This window comes from Candoia aspera, chromosome 2, assembly GCF_035149785.1.
Source record: "Candoia aspera isolate rCanAsp1 chromosome 2, rCanAsp1.hap2, whole genome shotgun sequence".
NCBI classification, from domain to species: Eukaryota; Metazoa; Chordata; class Lepidosauria; order Squamata; family Boidae; genus Candoia; species Candoia aspera.
Genome location: NC_086154.1, coordinates 223,409,233 through 223,423,859, shown reverse-complemented (window position 1 = coordinate 223,423,859; position 14,627 = coordinate 223,409,233). Strand labels below are relative to the sequence as shown.

General features: G+C 37.4%; 1 protein-coding gene across 1 annotated transcript in view; it reads left to right on the top strand.

Annotated features, from left to right (window-relative positions):
* Window positions 1-14,627, top strand: part of CAST (calpastatin) — a 75,935-nt gene that overhangs the window by 47,057 nt on the left and 14,251 nt on the right. The window contains exons 12-23 of the mRNA XM_063295400.1: window positions 928-1,008; window positions 1,097-1,150; window positions 2,588-2,686; window positions 2,836-2,928; window positions 4,234-4,335; window positions 4,751-4,834; window positions 6,103-6,150; window positions 7,708-7,812; window positions 8,759-8,860; window positions 9,195-9,296; window positions 13,013-13,114; window positions 13,799-13,882. Of these exons, the coding sequence (XP_063151470.1) occupies window positions 928-1,008; window positions 1,097-1,150; window positions 2,588-2,686; window positions 2,836-2,928; window positions 4,234-4,335; window positions 4,751-4,834; window positions 6,103-6,150; window positions 7,708-7,812; window positions 8,759-8,860; window positions 9,195-9,296; window positions 13,013-13,114; window positions 13,799-13,882 (1,056 nt within the window). The remainder of the gene's footprint in view (window positions 1-927; window positions 1,009-1,096; window positions 1,151-2,587; window positions 2,687-2,835; window positions 2,929-4,233; window positions 4,336-4,750; window positions 4,835-6,102; window positions 6,151-7,707; window positions 7,813-8,758; window positions 8,861-9,194; window positions 9,297-13,012; window positions 13,115-13,798; window positions 13,883-14,627) is intronic.

Genomic DNA, 14,627 nt, shown 5'->3' with positions numbered 1-14,627 from the left:
TATCTTAGAATGGTAGACTGGTCTAGAATTAAATGCATACTGTTAGAGATAGCATTGTACTGTTGTGAAAAGATTACATGCTTTTTAAAATTTAAATATTAGAAAGCAGAGTGGTTGAATGACAGTCTAAGCTTCCTTCCCAGTTTCTGGGAAGGATAAAGTTACAGAATTAGAAAGAGAGAGAATTACTACAGATAATAACGTTTGGAAACATGAATGTGGCTGTGGAACTGTTCCCGCCTCTCTTCTCTGTAATTAAAATGCAGGAGAAAGAAGGTTTCTGTATTTACAATGAACTACGAATTACTCTAACCATCATTAATGTAAACTAGATAGGTATGCTTTTTTTTTTAATGCAGATAATGTCAGGTAGGGAAAGGCTAATAGTTGGATCTCAGGCATGGAAGAAGAATAATCCTTTTCTTCTTTGCTGCACTCTAAGGAAGGGATTTTTTTCAGAACTGCAGTGAGTTTATTTCCATTTCCAATAATTAATCCTAATCATTAAATTATCCTCATAATTATCACCTCCTTCCCAGGTGGTATGTTACTTTTAAAACCGGCATGTTTTAAATATTAGATAAAATGTTCATCTAATTTGTCCTTCTATTAAAATGAACTGCAGTTCTCAAGTATTAGGTGATTGAGGTAAACTGAGATTTGTTCTGTACAGCGGTGACAGAAAAGGAGAACAGAAAACACAGATTCAGATGCAGACATCAGCTTGTATTGACTTTTCCTATCATAAGCGTAGTCATTTTAACCAAATATTAGGGATCACTGTTATGCATAGATAACCAACTAGTACTGAAATGAAATTAAAATTATATTTTTTCTTAATAAATTGGAGTCTTATGGCAAGGTGTTGTGTAATTATGAATTAATTGTTGAGCTCAAGAATGAAGTGTAACGTTTCTTTTGATGTAGGACCCAATATCGTCCTTATATATAGAAGAGTTGGGCAAACGGGAGAGCACAATTCCTCCAGAATACAGGAAGTTATTGGAGGTATAAATTACTCAGAATTATGTTTCAGATATTTTCGATATGGCAAATTGCTTAAAAATATAATCACAAACCTGCTTTTCTGTTTCAGAGTAAAGGTGATGATAAAATAGCTTCTCCATCAGTTGCAGTGGGAGAATCCCAGGTATGGTTAGTTTATTTAGCACAAAATGTGAACAGAGAAAAATATTACTGTCCTTTTTAAGGACTCTTTAAATACGTTGTGTTGGATGGATTCAGATCAAGTTAAGCCATGCTTGTTTCAAACACAAATTAAATAAGCAAGTTTAGGCACATTTATTAGGGCTGTGCAATGGTTTGGATTTAATCTCTAATAGGTGCTTTGGGGTGCACAGCAATGCTGCTCTGCAGCACCTTAAACATTTTGGTGATGCTGAAAAAAGATGCTGCTGCTTTAGGATGTGGTAGTCAGGTGCCATATTTATGCTCCCACCTGCTCCAAAACACCTTCTGGAGATGGAATCTAATATCTAATCACAGAGTAACTGATTTGTTGGGATGCATTCAACTTACTATATATGAGTAGTCATGGTCTTATACAAGTGGCTAACTCAGTTAACTACAACTGTGCATGTTTAAATGATTTGTGTGACACAGTAAAAATGTACATATAGATAGTACTATTTTTGTTGAATTCAGTGGGTAATCTCTAGAAATAGATGCAAAATGTTATTTAGAAAAGATTTTTTTACTCTGTGTAGTGTGGAATGCAGTAATTTTTTTATGGACAGGAATTGTGGATGCAGACTATAAGGTGTGGTTTTTTCATTTCTAATGTAAAAATATGTAGGGCAAAATTAAAGGCAAGTGACTGAGTAAAACTCAGAATTCATTGTAATTCTGTAATTATTTTCCAAAATCTTTTGCTAAGTTAATGCATGTATAGCTTTATGTTGGTGACTAACCCCAGAGAAAATGAATCAAGGGGATATTTTCTAATAGAATAGAAGGGAAGACTATTGTATTTTCTCTATTAAAGTTCTGTTGAAATGAAATTTTTAACAAATAAGTAGTAATTTTGAAAAAAAAAAAAAAGGTAGCTTCCCAGCTTACATTAAAATAACAGCTACCTTTTCAGAATAACTAGAAATACCAGGTATCTGTATGGAAGAAAAAAAAAAAAACCTTCTCAGTCTAGTGTTTTAATGACAAGTTTCTCTTCAACTCTGTAACCACAGTTGCTGGAGTCATCCATTGTGCTAAATTATAATGGTGGTTTGTTTTTGGCATTGCATGTTCTCCATTATGCATTAATATTTTATTTGAACCAGGCTATTTTAAAAAAACCCTCTCCTGGTATTATGTGTGAATGCAACCATTGAATAGCAAAACCTGCTGGAAAAGTAAGCCATTGCAACAGCAAGGTTGCAAGCCATAATTTTTTTCCTGTTGTCTTCACTTTCGATGTTACTGCTTCTATTAATACAGAATGGTGGGTGGTGTCTCCAGATCAGGAAATAGCGGATTTAGCTATGTATCATTAAAATCTATGGTGCCCACAAACTATAAATTGCTATTGGGTAACTGGTATAAGCGTAACCCAGTTTATGTTTTCATTTAGCCAACAATGACAGATGATGACCTTGCAGATGCTCTGTCATCTGATTTTACTTGCAGTGCTGTACCATCTGCTGGAGAAAAGGAAGTCAGGCCAAAAGAGGTAACTGGTTTTACTGTCTTTTAAAGGAATATTGCCAAGCTTGAAATATTCATTTGGAAGGATAATTTTAATAAGTTGCTTTATAATTTATGCCAATAAATTTTGTGTTTATATTTGTTAATTATATATTTATATTTTTATGTTGTAAGCCTGCAGCAAAAGATGAGCTTTTACAAGCCCTTTCTACAACATCGGTCAGCAGTTCTGCTCCTCCCAAAGAGAAGAAACCAAAATTGGAAGAGGTATATATGTTACTGTTCTATAGTAAACGTTCTGATACTTCAAATAGGTGTATAAAATACTATGACTAAGGATTCTGGAAGACTGCTACAAAAGTTAGGTAACAAAGACCTTCTGAGCTTCCTTTTCAGTCCTAATTATACATGTTCAGACTACATCAAGAGAATTAGTATTGAATCATATTAGTTAATTGAATTGTATTTGAACTTCATTCATTGGATGAGTCCTTTTACACTGAAGAAAACATTTTCCTCTTTGTAGCTTTTTTCCCATAGCATTTGCCAAAATGGTTTTAAAATGAGGTCATACCGCCTCCAATCCCTTTTTTGCGTCCCATCTGACTAAATATCAGTGGCCCGTCCACCAGAAGGGTGACTGTGGGTTTGGATGAGAAAATTTCTGTAATCTGCAGCTCACTATGAGCTATTGAACAATTTGAGGTATATAGCCCTAATCTGTAGCTGATATCTAACAGGGGTTGAGTCTTTATCTGAAAATACACAGTATGTATAAAACATATATCCTTTAGTTGCCACAAGACCTCAAACACATATATGCTTGAATTTCAAATGTGAAGTCAGGATGTGATTTCCTTTCATTATCTATCAGAATGATCTGTTCTTTGTTTTCATTGGGGCTATTGTGTTTTCATTGGGCATGACTTCTGTTTTTCCTTCCTACCTGTGTTAAATGTTGTGTTATAATTATTTTTAATGTTTATTGATGCACAGGATCATAAACAACTATAAAAACACATTAGGATCACATTAATCTATCATCTAATGATGTTGAATAAAAATTGGTATAGCACTGATGCTAGAGAGAACATGTTTGTCACTTTACCTGGAGTATGGCAGTAATTACTCAATTTATGGATATTTTTTTCCTTTTTTTATTCAAATACAGTAAATGGGGATTAATTTTCCTGGGGTTTCTTATAATTGTTTCTTGTATAAATCACTCTACTTTCCTGAGATTGAACCAAGTTTCAAGACTCATGGTAGATTTATTACTATTAAGCTTGATGAGCCTGTATCATTATAGATTACTTGAAATTCAGTATTAACTAGAAAAAGAGAAAGACTCTGCAACCCAGCCTGAGGCAATTGCCCTGTAATGGAAGAATGTATAATTTACCATCCTGCATTCAAATGTTTTAGCTACCTTGCCTAGATTATACTATGTAACAATTGCCTAAAAATTGGAGTTGTCAATACAGCTTCATGCCCAATAATTTCAGCATGTGTGCAGATAGAAGGAATCACCTGTTATTTTTTAAATAATTACATTTTGGTTTTACAATATAGGTGACAATTAGTGATAGTGCTCTGGATGCTCTTGTGGATACACTTGGTATGCCAGAACCTGAACCCGAAGAAGATATTAGTGCCGTCATTGAAGTTGAAGAGGTATTACCTGTGCTAAAAACATTCTGGGAAAAATATTTTTTTTTGCTTGTTGCTAACAGAGTTGGAAAGTGAGAGAATGACTGGGAAGATTCTTGCAATGAAAATACCATACACATTTTTCTTAGAGATTTTAAGGCTACAGTTTTGTGCAACTAAATTTGGGGTAACTCCAATTAAATACTTTAAGAGATATTTGTGAATAAATATTAATAAGATTAGGTTGCAACTGCAGGGGAATAAAATGCTATTTAATTAAATATGGTATGATCAATAGTCATGAAATACTTAGGTGTATATGATTCATGAATATGATCCATTTAGACACTTATAAATCCCACTGATTTTAGTGTATCTGTTCAAATTTCCTAAGAATCATCTCTTATATTGATAAATTGTCTTTTTTCTTTTCCTTCAGCCAAAGGCCATAGAAAGGAAAGAAAAGAAACCTGGTGAACATGATGATACAATTCCTCCTGAATACAGATTAAAACCAACCTTGGTAATTAACGATCTCCAGGTTTAAGTGATATGCAATACATTATTTTTGTTAGTTTGGCAATTGCATTGGAATATTAAATTATTCAGTTAAGTAGTTGATGCCTTACTAGTTTTACCTTAAAGCCACCTGTTCCTAAATTTTGCCATATTGTGCCCAGATTAAGGGGCAGTTTGAGCACTGGGATTCTTGACATGGGTGGCTCTTTCATCTTTCAGTGTTGTGACGTGCCATGAAAGGCAAGAATAGGGAAAAGTTTGTTTGATCCCTTTACAACCAGCTGATGAAAAGGGAACATTATAAGACTTCCACCCAGCCATAATAGAGACATTCTGTTTTGCAGAGTTAGCAGTTATCCAAACTGAAATTGTTTGAGAAGAAACAATAAAACGCTAAATGGATGGATTTGCACGGGCGTTTATGTGTATACACCCATTGATGTGTACACACATGTATACATGTGTACATACCCATACATACATAGATTAAACAAATATGGAACCGACTAAGGTGCAAAACAGGTTTTTAAGGGAGATACAAGTGCACCATTGTGTTGTGTCTCTGTAATAATATTTAATTTAAAGTGTTGTGATATCAGCACATTAGATTTTCACTGGCCCTGAGGCAGCAGTTGGTAAAACGATAAAGCAAGAGAAAGTGAGAGAAGGAACTAAGATGAGGATGTTGTGTCATGCATTTTTAAAATATTATTATAAAGGGCTTAAGAACAGTGCCGTATCCATGTGTCTATCCTTAGCTGTGTAATTTGGACATCAGAAATACGTCTAGGAAGTTTCCAAATCATTCTTTGCTACACTGAGAGACATCTATTCCCACAATAAAATTCTGACTAATTTTTTTTGCAGCTTGGTACACACATTTTCAAAACGTGCTTAAGAGTATATGAAAGTGGAAGTTACCATTATTGGAAATACATGCTTTTTACCTTTAGCCCAGTAGAGGGGAATATTGGGGATATACATGTTGTTGAACTACAACTCAGAAGCTCCAGCCAGCATGGCCAAAGGGGAGGAATGCTGGGAAATGAAGTTCATTAAAATGTGATGACCATAGGCTTACTACAGCATCTTCTTTCAGTAATCAACTGTGCATCTTAATTATTGTTATAATATAGAACCATTAAATTATGGTCTCTGGGAAATTGGGAAAAATCTTTCTGTTCAGATTTGGAGGCCTTTTTATATCTTCACTATCTTAATATTGATTGAATATGAATTGCATACTTAACAATAGTTTTTTTTTAATATTAGGACAAAGATGGGAAGCCGTTGTTGCCAAAACCTGAAGAGAAACCAAAGGTTATTAATATTTTTTAAAATATTTTTTTTATTACTTCTGTTGAAAAAGAGAACAAGTTGAATGAAAATTGTATCAGTTCTTTTTTTCAAAACATATTGAAAATACATTCAATATGTTTTGGGGAAAGTCTAGTATATTACAAACAGAGGTTCTTAATAAAGATGTTTCATTTTTTTTGTTTTTTTGCAATAGCAAAAAATACAGTATCTTGTTAGATCAAATCAAAGACTCTCTAGTCCAGAACTGTAATTCACAGATGCCAATTCTTTATATGCAGAAAATTCAGAAAGAAGACTTGAAGTCAAAAGCACACTTTCATTGTTGATACCCAGCAACCGGCCCTTTAGGTGTGAATTTTTTATGAAAGTAATATACAAGAAATCCAGATGAACAGCTTTATTCTTACATCTTCACACATTAGTGGCTATTAGCACATTTGTGTTAATGTTTTCTACTACAGATTAAGGTTACTATGGTAACTAATCATTTTGGCCGGGTGCAGAGCTTGAATTCAACTGTCCCCTTTTCAGATGTTGATTTTTGCACCTGGGGGGAAAAACTTGCCTGGACTTGTTTTTAGTTTCTGTTTCTTTTCTGTGCAGGCATGTAGAGAGCCAAGCCGCTCTCACTGAGAGCCAAGCCTTTTAAATATGTTTTGCTTTCTGTAAATAAATTATTTTTATAGAAATGCCTTGTGTGTGACTTTTCTGATCTCCCCTGGGCCAAAGGCTTTCCCAGCAATCTGCCGACAATTTGATGGCAATGAATTACATAGTTTAACCACGTGTAGTTGAAGAAATTACTTCCTTTTATCATTCATGAATCTCCTCATACTTTACTTCAACAGATGAGTCCAGATTAATACTGTGGGGGAATGAGAAAAATGTCTTGCTATTGACATCTTTCTTATATGCATGATTTTATAAGCTCCTGTTATGCCCCACTCTTGATCCACATTCTTTCTTTAAAAACTCAAAAGATACTGTCTTCCTCCTGCATTTCTTACTTTAGTTTGCCTGTCCTTTTCTTAGAATGTAAGTGAAATAATCTTTTGCCAATGTTTATTACTCTGAAAGTTTCAGTTCTTCTCTTGATTTGCGGTGTAGTATAACAGAGGCATGCTTTGCATTGCAAATAAAATCAAGGTATTGATTTGTAGAAATCAAATCAAGATATTGATTTGTGGAATACATGATTAAGTGGACTAGAAGTCTTGGTTATTGCTAGCTGTATAAGAGGTGGGTATGCTATTGGTGTGGCATCAATTTGCATAAACGCAGGCTGACTGGATCTTCAGAGGGAAAGGGGTTCTGTTCAGGTTCCCTTTTTTCAAACACATTGTTAATGCAGTGCTGTTTTACATGAGGAGTACAGATTCCTATCTGTTGAAAAGGAATACCTGCACATTTCCAAGCAAATATCCAACCACCCAGTAGCCATTTTCTTCCCTCTGCTGAAAATGGTAACTTGATAAATGTTGGTACTATTGTGGTTGTCTTTTTGTGTATTTTTTAAATTGATAACACTGCATCTATTTTTCCTCTTTTGTTTTACAGCCAATTAGTGAGACTGAGCTCATTGATGAATTTTCAAAAGACCTTGTCTGTACTACTACTTCCACAGAAAAATCAAAACCAACTAAACCTGCTGATACATCTAAGGTATGCTTCTTTTGCCCCAAAGGCTACAGTAAAATCCAACATACATATTGTATTAGACTAGCTTTCCTCAAGTAAGTGTCTTTCTGATGTGTAGTGCTTGCTTCTGAGACTGTCTCTCAAACTGTTTCTACCCATTCTACCTGATCTTGGAGGAAGGGCATGCTCCGGGTACCGTCAGCTAAGGAGTGTCAGCTGGCAGGGCCCAGAAGGAGAGCCTTTTCTGCCATGGCGCCCGCCCTTTGGAACATTGTCCCCCCTGAGATTAGATTGGCCCATCCCTGTTGGCCTTTTGTAAGGCCTTGAAAACTTAGCTTTGTGCCCAGGCCTGGGGCCCTGGTATGGCTTAGACCCTGACTGCTCCTTGTGTGGATGATTGGTTAAATTATGCCTGGCTGCTATGTGTTTTTACTTTTATTTGTTTTCTATATTGTGTATTTTATGTATTTTATTTGTTATTTATTTGTTACAAGAAGTAAGCCGCTTAGAGTCATGTAGAAGTGCGATGAGCAGCTACAGTATATAAATCAGTCAAACAAACAAAACCTTCAGCCAGGAAGATCTTTTGGGAAATCTGAGAGTAGTATTTCTCAACATATCAGTAGAATTTCAGGTTGAGAAAGACTGTGTTAGATACAAGCAGATGAAAAAAGCTTCATAGCATGTCCTCCTCTCATGTTCTGCTGTTGTATAACTTGTCACCTGTTAAGTTTTAGGTATGTCACATGTGGAGGAGAGCAAGGGGAAGTCCCTACAAGTTAGACTGCAGCTATTACTGTGGGATTTTATTTGAGCAGACTGTTGGGTAGGTGGTTAGGCCATCCACACAGCAGGATCTTGTAAAGACAAGTAGCACACTGGGAATAGAAGTTTGGGCACAACTCCTTTTAATAGCACTCAGTCATATCTTTTCATGATTAAAACTCATTAGTCATTATTCTCCCCCAAGAAACCTGTGGTGGAAGAGCCTCCCAAAGCTCCCAAAGAAAAAGTAGCTGCATCTCCTATAGCTCTTCCTGTGCAGTCTTTGGCTTCATCAGAAGTCCCAACAGTGAGTTACCTCTTAAAGATGAAAAATGGGTTCACATTTGAGAGGGCGATAGCTGCTTGTGTGTGTGTGTGTGTGTGTGAGAGAGAGAGAGAGAGAGAGAGAGGGAGTGTCTGTGTGTGTGTGTGTGAGTGAGTGACAGAAATGGATCTATTCCTTGAATATAATATAATACAAAGATGAAATGTTAATATGTTTTCTAAACCAAATATTTTGACTATGCTGAGATTGATAGGAATCTGGTCCTATTTGTCTGTCAAACTCATAAAGCCTGGTGAATTATGCTGTGCAAAGGTAAATCTCGTAATCAGTGTCTGTTGCTGTCATCTTGCTTCAGAAGCCTAAGCCAGCTGAGCCCCAGAAGACATCTGCGGAAGAAGTCGTCTCAGTTGCAGCTGTCCCTTCTGTGAAATCTTCAGCTCCTACAGCTGCTTCTCCAGTGAGTAACCAGTTACAGAAATCAATACCAAACATCCCAAGGTGCACTTGGTCAATTGCAGTAATTTATTTTATAGCATCCTTAGAGTTGCTACAATTTAAATGATCAGTATAGACTATTTGGGGGTTGAGATAATCTGATTTTTTTCCCTTCTTTTTTGTGTTTGGGATAATTAGATTGAAGTTTTTCTCTGATTCAGCAAGGGGTGACCAAGACCAATTTAACTTAAGTTTGTGGCAAAGTAAAGTCTTTAATTTTAATTGGTCTAGGAGGAAATTCCATATAGATTTTGTCTACACTCAGTACTAAAAATTGGGTAATTAGTCTAACTAGTTCTGCATTCTTCAGCAAAGGATCGTTACCTTGTCGTGGTGCTGGAGCTTGAGCACCTCAATGATGCCATGAGCTAAACCGTGAAGGGCCACCCAAGACGGGAAGGTCATGACAGAGAGGTCAGACTAAATGCGATCCCTGGGGAAGGTAATGGCAACCCACCTCAGTATTCTTGCCGTGAAAACTAAATGGATCAGTACAACCAGAGATATGTCGGTATACCATCGGAAGATGAGACCCCCAGGTCGGAAGATGGTCAAAATGCTACTGGGGAGGAACAGAGGATGAGCTCAACTAGCCCCAGACGTGATGACGCAGCTAGCTCAAAGCCGAAAGGACGGCTAGCGGCCGACGGTGCTGGTGGTGAACGGCGAATCCGATGTTCTAAGGATCAACACACCATCGGAACCTGGAATGTAAGATCTATGAGCCAGGGCAAATTGGATGTGGTTATTGGTGAGATGACAAGATTAAAGATAGACATTCTGGGCGTCAGTGAACTGAAATGGACTGGAATGGGCCACTTCACATCAAATGACCACCAGATCTACTACTGCGGACAAGAGGACCACAGAAGAAATGGAGTAGCCTTCATAATTAATAGTAAAGTGGCTAAAGCAGTGCTTGGATACAACCCAAAAAACGACAGAATGATCTCAATTCGAATTCAGGGCAAGCCATCTAACATCACAGTGATCCAAATATACGCCCCAACCACAAATGCTGAAGAAGCTGAAGTAGAGCAGTTCTATGAGGATCTGCAGCACCTACTGGACAACACGCCTAAAAGAGATGTTATTTTCATCACAGGAGACTGGAATGCTAAGGTGGGCAGTCAAATGACACCTCAAATTACAGGTAAGTATGGCCTGGGAGAACAAAACGAAGCAGGACACAGGCTGATAGAATTTTGCCAAGACAATTCACTCTGCATAACAAACACTCTCTTCCAACAACCTAAGAGACGGCTTTACACATGGACTTCACCAGATGGACAACACCGAAATCAGATTGATTACATCCTTTGCAGCCAAAGGTGGCGGACATCTGTACAGTCAGTAAAAACAAGGCCTGGAGCTGACTGTAGTTCAGATCACGAACTTCTTCTTGCACAATTTAGGATCAGACTAAAGAGATTAGGGAAGACCCACAGATCAGCTAGATATGAGCTCACTAATATTCCTAAGGAATATGCAGTGGAGGTGAAGAATAGATTTAAGGGACTGGACTTAGTAGATAGGGTCCTGGAAGAACTCTGGACAGAAGTTGGCAGCATTGTTCAGGAGGCGGCAACAAAATACATCCCAAAGAAAGAGAAAACCAAGAAGGCAAAATGGCTGTCTGCTGAGACACTAGAAGTAGCCCAAGAAAGAAGGAAAGCAAAAGGCAACAGTGATAGGGGGAGATATGCCCAATTAAATGCAAAATTCCAGAGGTTAGCCAGAAGAGATAAGGAATTATTTTTAAACAAGCAATGCGCGGAAGTGGAAGAAGACAATAGAATAGGAAGGACAAGAGACCTCTTCCAGAAAATTAGAAACATTGGAGGTAAATTCCAGGCAAAAATGGGTATGATCAAAAACAAAGATGGCAAGGACCTAACAGAAGAAGAAGAGATCAAGAAAAGGTGGCAAGAATATACAGAAAACCTGTATAGGAAGGATAACAATATCGGGGATAGCTTTGACAGTGTGGTCGGTGAGCTAGAGCCAGACATCCTGAAGAGTGAGGTTGAGTGGGCCTTAAGAAGCATTGCTAATAACAAGGCAACAGGAGACGACGGCATCCCAGCTGAACTGTTCAAAATCTTGCAAGATGATGCTGTCAAGGTAATGCATGCTATATGCCAGCAAATTTGGAAAACACAAGAATGGCCATCAGACTGGAAAAAATCAACTTATATCCCCATACCAAAAAAGGGAAACACTAAAGAATGTTCAAACTATCGAACAGTGGCACTCATTTCACATGCCAGTAAGGTAATGCTCAAAATCCTGCAAGGTAGAATTCAGCAGTTCATGGAGCGAGAATTGCCAGATGTACAAGCTGGGTTTAGAAAAGGCAGAGGAACTAGAGACCAAATTGCCAATATCCGCTGGATAATGGAAAAAGCCAGGGAGTTTCAGAAAAACATCTATTTCTGTTTTATTGACTATTCTAAAGCCTTTGACTGTGTGGACCATAACAAATTGTGGCAAGTTCTTAGCGGTATGGGGATACCAAGTCATCTTGTATGCCTCCTGAAGAATCTGTATAACGACCAAGTAGCAACAGTAAGAACAGACCACGGAACAACAGACTGGTTTAAGATTGGGAAAGGAGTACGGCAGGGCTGTATACTCTCACCCTACCTATTCAACTTGTATGCAGAACACATCATGCGACAAGCTGGCCTTGAGGAATCCAAGGCTGGAGTTAAAATCTCTGGAAGAAACATTAACAATCTCAGATATGCAGATGATACCACTTTGATGGCTGAAAGTGAAGAGGAACTGAGGAGCCTTATGATGAAGGTGAAAGAAGAAAGTGCAAAAGCTGGTTTGCAGCTAAACCTCAAAAAAACCAAGATTATGGCAACCAGCTTGATTGATAACTGGCAAATAGAGGGAGAAAATGTAGAAGCAGTGAAAGACTTTGTATTCCTAGGTGCAAAGATTACTGCAGATGCTGACTGCAGTCAGGAAATCAAAAGACGCTTAATCCTGGGGAGAAGAGCAATGACAAATCTCGATAAAATAGTTAAGAGCAGAGACATCACACTGACAACAAAGGCCCGCATAGTTAAAGCAATGGTGTTCCCTGTAGTAACATATGGCTGCGAGAGCTGGACCATAAGGAAGGCTGAGCGAAGGAAGATCGATGCTTTTGAACTGTGGTGTTGGAGGAAAATTCTGAGAGTGCCTTGGACTGCAAGAAGATCCAACCAGTCCATCCTCCAGGAAATAAAGCCAGACTGCTCACTTGAGGGAATGATATTAAAGGCAAAACTGAAATACTTTGGCCACATAATGAGAAGACAGGACACCCTGGAGAAGATGCTGATGCTAGGGAGAGTGGAAGGCAAAAGGAAGAGGGGCCGACCAAGGGCAAGATGGATGGATGATATTCTAGAGGTGACGGACTCGTCCCTGGGGGAGCTGGGGGTGTTGACGACCGACAGGAAGCTCTGGCGTGGGCTGGTCCATGAAGTCACGAAGAGTCGGAAGCGACTAAACGAATAAACAACAAAGTTCTGCATTACTGTATTATCACAATAGTAACAAGTTTTCTTGACTGTTATTTTGTGTTAAATTTGAGATGCTGGAGATCAATAATATTATATTTCTCATTTTTCAATCACAGTTTTTTAAAATAACTCTTAACTGATTTGGGTTATGTTATAGAGTACACATGCATCTGATGAAGCACTCGAAGCCTTATCTGGAAGTCTGGGAAAAAGAGAGCCTGCTCCAGAAGAAAAAAAACCTGCTGTGGATAAAGTGAAAGTAATAAAACAGTTTGTCTTGCAGTATCTAACTTGCTGATTATAATGGTTGTGCCTTTCTTACTTTGTGAAGGTACCAAAATAGTTTGCTATGTAGGGTAGTTTTCTGTTTTTTATTAATTGCTAGCAATTAATTAATACTCAGATTTTTTAAAAAAGTATTTCTCCAATGATGGAACTGTGCCACAACAGTCGCCAGATTTCAACAGTGAACATTGGGGTATTATGCTATAATTCCATTTGTTTGTGGCTTCATGCATTGTGTGAAGCCAACCACCCTGGTTTATGGCTGAGCATGATGTGTGAACTCATCCAGTTATGACTTATTGAACAAACTATGCTTAAGGAATTCATAGCTTATCATGCATGATTCCAGTCATAACCAGAAGTATTCTAAAATAATATTTTGAGAGAGAGTGAGTGAGAGAGAGAAAGAGAGATGTTGCTGTGGATTTAAGGAATACATCTCAAAATAGGTCACTCATGGCATTCATGCTGTTCAGTCGTTCATGTGATGGGGAGTTGGCTAGAAGAATTTCTGAGGTAGTCAACAATAGATTTAGTCATTGTTTTATAAAGATAATACAAAGCAATGGGACAATTCCAGTAAATTACACTGAAACTGTATAACTAGATTTTTTTCTTGTTGAAAGTTTCTATTTCTTGTCTTTTTTCCATTATCCAGGAAAAAACAAAAAAAGAGAAGCATGAGAAACTTGGGGAAGATGAGGAAACCATCCCTCCTGATTACAGATTAACTGAAGTAAAGGTAATAGGCTTGTTTTTCTTCTATGTTTCACCTTTTTGTTAAAAATGTTTTATCTTTTATTAAACTTTCTTCAGAATTTAGGTGTAAAGTATCACAAATCACCAGTTTTTATATGTGTGTATTTGCACACTTTAGACACAAAATATAGAATATATTGGTGGTTTTGTAAAAGGTTTATTATTTTTAAAGATATAGATCACTCCGAACCATTTTTTCTCATGTTTTTCTTCTCTTACAGCAATATATTTTCTGGTTCTATGATGGCAAGGTCCCAACCCTACTTTAGTTAATTTTGTTCATTCTGTTCATTCATAACCAAACATGTGTCCTGAAATTGGGGAAATGTGCAGGAGTTAGGGGTGAAAAAAAGAGAAAACAGTAGCCATGACAGTGTGATAGAAGCCTTACCCCTTTTTATGTGCATTGTGGGGCTTCAATTGAGTGGTTGTGGCTGCCATATTGAGCTTTTTGACCATCCCAACACCCCTGCCTGATGCCTTTTCGGGATCTTACTTGCAATATTTCTGTACTATACATTTATTACTGAAAGTAGTACAGTTTGAGAAATTACTATGCACCTTGCCTTGCAAAAATCTCAGATTAAATTCCTGAAGGTTTCCAGTATATTGGAAAATCATTAGTTTTATCTCCAAAACTATGTTGCTTGAGAAACTGGCTTGCAGATGTAATGCAGGAATGCACAACTTCCATCAACTTGAGATCTACACCAGAAGTTGGTAGGGCC